The sequence below is a fragment of the Melospiza melodia genome, chromosome 27, assembly GCF_035770615.1.
Source record: "Melospiza melodia melodia isolate bMelMel2 chromosome 27, bMelMel2.pri, whole genome shotgun sequence".
Lineage (NCBI taxonomy): Eukaryota > Metazoa > Chordata > Aves > Passeriformes > Passerellidae > Melospiza > Melospiza melodia.
The window spans coordinates 1832703-1839113 of record NC_086220.1 but is presented as its reverse complement, the minus strand read 5'-3'; the positions used below and the strand labels follow the sequence as shown (position 1 = coordinate 1839113).

At 48.5% G+C, this 6411-nt stretch overlaps 1 protein-coding gene across 1 annotated transcript; it reads right to left on the bottom strand.

Annotated features, from left to right (window-relative positions):
* Nucleotides 1-447: 447 nt before the first annotated feature.
* Nucleotides 448-5292, bottom strand: LOC134430089 (serine/threonine-protein kinase PAK 3-like). The gene is made up of 3 exons (XM_063177588.1): nucleotides 5176-5292; nucleotides 1974-2111; nucleotides 448-633 (listed from the first exon to the last, which is right to left on the bottom strand). The coding sequence occupies exons 1-3, from the start codon at nucleotides 5218-5220 to the stop codon at nucleotides 547-549; spliced, it is 270 nt and encodes an 89-aa protein (XP_063033658.1). The 5' UTR covers nucleotides 5221-5292; the 3' UTR covers nucleotides 448-546.
* Nucleotides 5293-6411: the final 1119 nt, after the last annotated feature.

Genomic DNA, 6411 nt, shown 5'->3' with positions numbered 1-6411 from the left:
AGGGATCCAAATCCAATTGGCAGGAGCCCCAATGCTCTCCAGTCACAGCTGAAGGCCTGCATCTGCACAGGGTGTTTGGGCTGCCTCATTCTTCTTTTGGTTTTGCTTTCAAATGCCATTGCCCTTTCTGCCTCAACTATAAGTACCAAAGCTGGCCAAAAACAGACCAGTGGGCCATATTCCAAAGGCAGTGTGGTCTGGAGAGGATGAATGAAGAACATCCTTCCCCACTTTCACACCATGCCAAAGACACTGTGTCACTTTCCACCTTTAAGAAACAACAGACAATTCAGAAGGAATTTTTGAGCTTATTTGCAGAGTGAGAAGGAAGGTAATCTTCAAGGTGAGGTGTGGTTTCAGAAACTTTATTCATTTCCAATCCTACTCTGCAGTCCTATTAGACAATCCTACTCTAACCCTAACCCTAATCCTATCCCGAATCCTAATCCTAATCCTAAATCTAATCCTAATTCTAATCCTAATCCTAGTCCTAACCTACAATCCTACTCTAAACTGGTTGAGGAATAAATGGTCCTGATGTGATTGTCACGTTCTTGTCTCCCTCCTCTTCTTCACTGAAACAATCAGCGGCACCAGGCTGGACGCAGGCTCAGCAAATGTTACAAATGGATGCTGCCCAAAGGGAAAAAAAACAAATCAACAAAAAACAATGGACCATGACTTTCCAAGCTCAGTGCTTCACAGGATTCCTCTGGCTCCTAGAAGGATACAGGAAGAGGAACAATGGGACCATCTACACCTCAAACTTTATGTGCAGGACTTTGCCATCACAGGCAAACCTGACCCAGAATCCCACTCATCCATTTATCCAGGTGTCTTCATCTTGCTGAGATTTTTGCCCTGCCAGTACTCTAGAAATGGTGCTTTCTTTGTCCTTGGAGTTTCTACTTTTCAGGAAACTCCAAAGCCTCAGACTGGTTCCTCTCTTTGAAAGACAGGCACTGTGCTGATTTCCACAGGGAGACAGAGCGGTGTCTACCATTCCATGCCCTGCCCCTCGTGTGCTGGATGGCACCTTCCTTCCTAGCAGGGCCAGCCCAGTGGCACTGGGCCCTGCAGTTCCCTCTCTGCCACACAACCTGGCAGTAACCCTGGCACAGTTCCCGTCTGCTTGAGCGTGCCAGGCAGCAGATGGGGCTGGGACAAGTCCCTCCCAGCTGTCCCTGTTTGCATGGCAGAAACCTCTGAGGGTGGGCTGGGGGGCACCAACCAGGGCCCCTCAGAGGCTCACAGTGAGCCCCCCACAGCCCCTCCTGCCCACAGCCAAATCTCTGACCCCTAGGCTGGGACTGGCTTCCTTGGGTTCCTCCACCACCATTTCATGTCTCTGAACCCTGCATTGCTCTACTTCAATTCTTTTGCCATTAGATAAAACTGAACACCCCACCAAATTACAAAAGAGGGTGACAGAAACAGCTAGAGGACCTCTCTGACTCAGGAAATGCAGAGGGAGCTGGAGTTATTCAGTTTTGTCAAGAACAGGCCCCAGGGAGACTTTATTGCCACTTTCCAAGACTTCAGAGTGGCTTTGAAGAAAGTGGGCGACATCTTTTTTAACAGGGCCAGATACAATAGGATGGGGGTGAATATTTTTAAACACAAATAGGATCTAATCAGACCTTGTTTACTCCGAGCATGGTGTGACCCTGGCACAGCTTGCCCCAAGAGCTTGTAGGAGCCCCATCCCTGCAACCATTCCAGCTCCGGTGGCAAAGGGCTCTGAGCAACCTGATCTCTTTAAAGATGTCCTTGCTTATTGCAGGACACTTGCACCAGAGGACCTTTACAGGGCCCTGCCACCCAGCCCAGACTAGGATTCCTCACCATTTTCATTTGAAGAGCAGCAAGAATGGAGGTGAGGAGGAAGGGGGCTCATCTGATGCCTTGGGCTTGAGTGGAGGAGGAGCCCATCCCTCAGAGCCTGTTACACCTGCAGCCCCTTCACATTTTACCTGCAGGAGCTCCTTGGCAGACCAGCGCCGTGCCTCGTCTCTCTGCAGGCAGCAGCTCAGGAAGTCACGCAGGCAGGATGAAAATAGGTTGGGCTGCTTCAGCTTTTGTCTTCCTCCTGTGGCTATCAGGAGTTGGGGCTGGGGAAAAAGGAGACACCAGGCTCCACCTGCTTCTTTCCCATCTGTCACTGCTCTCCCAGATCCCATTGATTAAGCTCCACTCTGCAGTGGCAGTTTCTGCCCTGGCAGAGACCCAGAGATGACTTTTCTTTACCAACCAAAACCCCAAACCCCGATGCAGCCACAGCCTCTCCAACATCCCACAGATCTTGCCTTGGCAGCTGATTTCGTTGACTGACCTAGTTAGTGGGAACTACATCAGCACAATCACATTTCCTTCCCTGAGGATTCATACCAACTTGAGAGGCTTTTTGGAAGAAGGACTTTGCTATACTAACTCTACTCTATCCAAGGGTTAGTATATGAAAAGTATCTCTGCAGTGCTTCTTGGTCCCTTAAGCACAGCTGCCATAAAACAAAATGAATCAAGTTTTTTGCTTTGTTCTTGAAAACAATGGGAATTGGAAGGAAAGAAAGGAAATGCACCAGGTATTCCTCAGGTAAGGAAACAAACATTGGGAATCTCATCTTCAACACAGACACATTAAGATGCATGCACAAATGTACTGGCATGAAAACGCCTGCTTGGACATACAGGAGCCACCTGCAGCTCTGTCTCTCAGCAGTCTGAAAATTTCTGCTTTCCTTACATGGAAAAGAAAAACCTTTCATGGTCAAATCAGAAGGAGAGGTTCCATCCCTACGGTCACCCTCTGCTCAATTGGCTACTCAAGTCAATGCATGAATGCTAGGCCCATCCTAGAAAGTGCCAGGAAACAAATGGGAGGTTCTGGCAGGCTCTCCACATCACCAGGCTCTGGCTTGGTGACGGGCAGAATGTAGCTTGGGCTAGGAGAGAAACACGGTCACTGAGTGTTTCAGCAGCACTGCACAAGAAGCAGAAGAGACTCTGTGGCCTTTACACCCTCATGGCCAGGTTTCAGGCATGTTTCCCAGTGAGAAGAAACTGCACAGGGGTTTAAGTTCCTCTCTAAAAACCAGTGCCTTAGCAACTTTCTTGTGTTTGGGCTTCTTTTCTTAATTTCTGGAAATGTAACACCAGTTCTGAGAGGCTTGCCTTGTGGTTTGAGGGGCATCTTCGCAGCCAGATAAGTGGGAACAACTTGAAACCCAAAGCAAATGTTGCCTGAGAAGAGCTGGGGAGTGTTTGCCTGTGGTGAGGCTTGAGCTGTCTGGCAATCCCCTTCCATGATGTGCAGAAACATCCAGCTGCTCCCCAGAACTCAGTCCCTCTGGGCACGCAGGCCTCTGGAAACACCTGACGATTCCAGCCTTTCTCCTGCTCAAGAGCATCTAACCTAAGCTGTGGTAGATAGGGAAAGGCTCTGCGGAAGATCACGCGATGTCACGGAAAGCCAGGACCCTTTGTTCCTCTAAGATAAGAGATTACCCTAGGAATGTGGCTCCACTAACAGTAGGAATGTGGCTCCACTAACAGTAGTGCTAGTAACTTTCCATTCCTTACCCAGTACTTTTCCATTCCTTGCTAACCATAGATAAGAAAGACAAACCCCCTTTTAACGTAGAGACCCCTTAGACTATAAGACCCCACGAGAAGAAGTAATAAACGCCTTTTGACCGTCCATCATATTGATGTCTGCGTGTGTCATTGGCCCGAGCGGCCCTGGAGAGTGGGCTGCTGTGCTGATCCTCAGAACCAGGTCGCCTGCCTTGCTCCAGAAGGCAACACTAAGCTGAGCTCCAGTTTCTTCAGCAAGGCCAAGGATGCTCACTTCCATGCAGCTGACAGTGTCCATGGAGCTCAGCAGGTCTTTCTGATACTCCTCAGGCCAAGGAATTACAGTGTAGATTGGCAAGACATCGGCTGATCATATCCAGTGTGGTTCATGTGGAACCAAGCTCTAACACGCTGACAAGTCAGAGGGAGAGAGCTCATTCTGCTTTTGCAAGACGGTATTTAGAAACATAAGACACCGACTTGGAACTATTCAAACCTCAACTTGCAGAATCCATCTCAAATAGACAAAAAAAAACAATGGCAAGAGGCCTTGGAGTCTCCATAAAAATGCCCACCACTGTCATGATAACTCTGTGCTCGTGGCGCTGAAATAGATGGTGACCAAAGAGACTTTGCTATTATCCTCTTTAACCCAAAGGAGAATTTCAAAGCCAGAAATGGCAATGCACTCCCCTTGTGTACAAATAATTGATGCGGCTTTCTGTCCTTTTCCCACATCACCAGAGGTGACAAAGAGGGTTTTATCCTGACTCTCAGCTGAGCTCAGCCACTGGCCATGGTGGGGAGCTGGAGCCCTCCCTGTCATTAGAACTGTGCAGGCCAGGGATGGCCCTGCTCCTGTGGTAAAGAAACACAGCACCGGTGTCAACTGCCCATGTTGGATCCCAGCCCAGGCACCTGCCTACAAGCTCATCAACTTGTTAAAGTACCCAGAAACAGCCAAGGGTTTGGCAACTGCAGTCGGAGAAAAAAACATCCTAAACTTATCGAGGCCACCCACACACATGACTGAACGATGTACAGATGACTTGAAAGCCTGAAAGTTTTGAAGATCCACAGGATTTGGAAAAGATGCTACAGAATTGAAGAGAAGAGCTGTGTTTAAAAAATGAAAAAGCAAGCAGAACTGCTTGGGCATTGCTTTGGTAGTAGGTTTTTTTCTCTTTTTCTTTTTTGTTTACTTTTCTTTTTCCTTTTTTTCTTATGTTTTCTATAAAATTTAAACTGGAAAGGTCTAACCTCCATTGCTCAGGATGTTTATCACATGTCTACCCTCTCCACTGAAAAATTGTTGTCCTTCAGAAACAGAGTTCCAACATTGTTCGAAAAACAAGTGAGAAATGTCAGGCATGGCTGGAGGCCAAAATGGCAGGTTTCTGAACTGGTTAGGTTTCTGAACTGCCACTTCCCTTTCTGATACAACCAAAGCTACAGCAGATGCTGATGTGCTGCAGGGGCATCTTCAGAAGGAGACCTTGGTGGAAGTGGTGCCAGCAGATGGCAATGGGATTTTGTCCAATGGCGCACAGAACACGGGACAGGTGAGAAAGACAGTGGGATCAGTGAGTATTTGCACCTTACCAAGACAGGAGTTGCATTCCAGGAAGGAACTTCTTGTTCCACCATTTCGATGCCCACGATTCCCAAAGACCATATGTCCACTTTGGGGCCACATGGTTGACCTGTCACCACTTCAGGCGCCAGCCAGCCAGCAGCGCTGGCCACGGAGCTCCGTCTGCCCTGCTCAGGGCTGAGCTGAGCAAAGAGGCCAAAGTCAGCTGTGGAGAAAACAACAAACCATGAAAGCCAGCTCCAATTAGGAAACCAAGCAACTGAATTCCCCACTCTCAGGCTAACAATGTGCTGTTGGATCTCCTGGAGAACTGTCCATGCTCGATTTCCTTGGGGCTTTCCAAAAAATCCCAGGTTTCTTAACGCTGCTCACAGAAGTGGACTTCATTCCCCTGAAGCTTTAGATTGTAGCTCCCTCTGTCTGGAAGGGACACACACAGAGCAAGGCCACTCTTGACTGCTTGTGGTTCCTTATACCTCTGTGCACATTCCAACTGTGCCCTCAGCTCACAGCAGGGGTCCCTGCACTGCCACCAGCACCATTTCTGGGGAGCTGGCAGTCACTCCAAGCAGCCCCACACCCACATCCCTGGAACGCCTGCACCTGACCAAGAATATACTGACCCAGCTTGACAGAACCGTCAGTTCTGAGAAGGATGTTTCTGCTCTTCACATCTTGGTGGATGACGTGGTTTGAATGAAGAAATTGCAGTCCTTGCAGGCACTGAGAGAGAAAACAGAAAGAGGAGGTCAAAAATGAGTGATGTGATTTCATCCCACAAGAAAGGAAACAAAGAATCGAAAAAATTCCCTCTCCAGGGGAATGGGGAGTAAGGGCAGAACAGTAATGGCCACTGAGAGGAAGAGCTTGCTGCTCCAACACTTGCAGAGCAGGACCTTTCTGAGGAAAGGCACGTCAGCCTTTGAAAGAGCAGCAGCACCTGCTGTTGTAGGCTGTCCCCTGCCAACCAGCCAGGATGACTCCTTCTGCAGTAGACGTGCTTTTTCCTTGCAGAGGACAAAGGAGGGGTTTGGAAAGGAAAAGTCCCTCCCTTTGGTCTTTAGTGGATCACTTTTGGGTGGGAGGCTGCATGACAAAGATTTTCTTGCTGGCCTCAGCACAGGCTTGGATGTATCACACCAGTCACTTTGTGGAAGCAAAGAGCATTTTGGCTGCACTTCTATCCTTTTCAGCTGAGTACTGTGAGAAATGAGTCTTTTTTCTTTGCTGATCATTTCAAATCC

Bases quoted from the DNA above. Each gene is read 5' to 3' on its own strand.
- LOC134430089 (XM_063177588.1), bottom strand. From the start codon at position 5,220: ATGGTGGAACAAGAAGTTCCTTCCTGGAATGCAACTCCTGTCTTG. The intron at 2,112-5,175 runs GTAAGGTGCAAA...CTTTTTCCCCAG, and splicing joins GGAATGCAACTCCTGTCTTG to CCCCAACTCCTGATAGCCAC. The intron at 634-1,973 runs GTAAAATGTGAA...CCCTTTGGGCAG, and splicing joins CTGCCAAGGAGCTCCTGCAG to CATCCATTTGTAACATTTGC.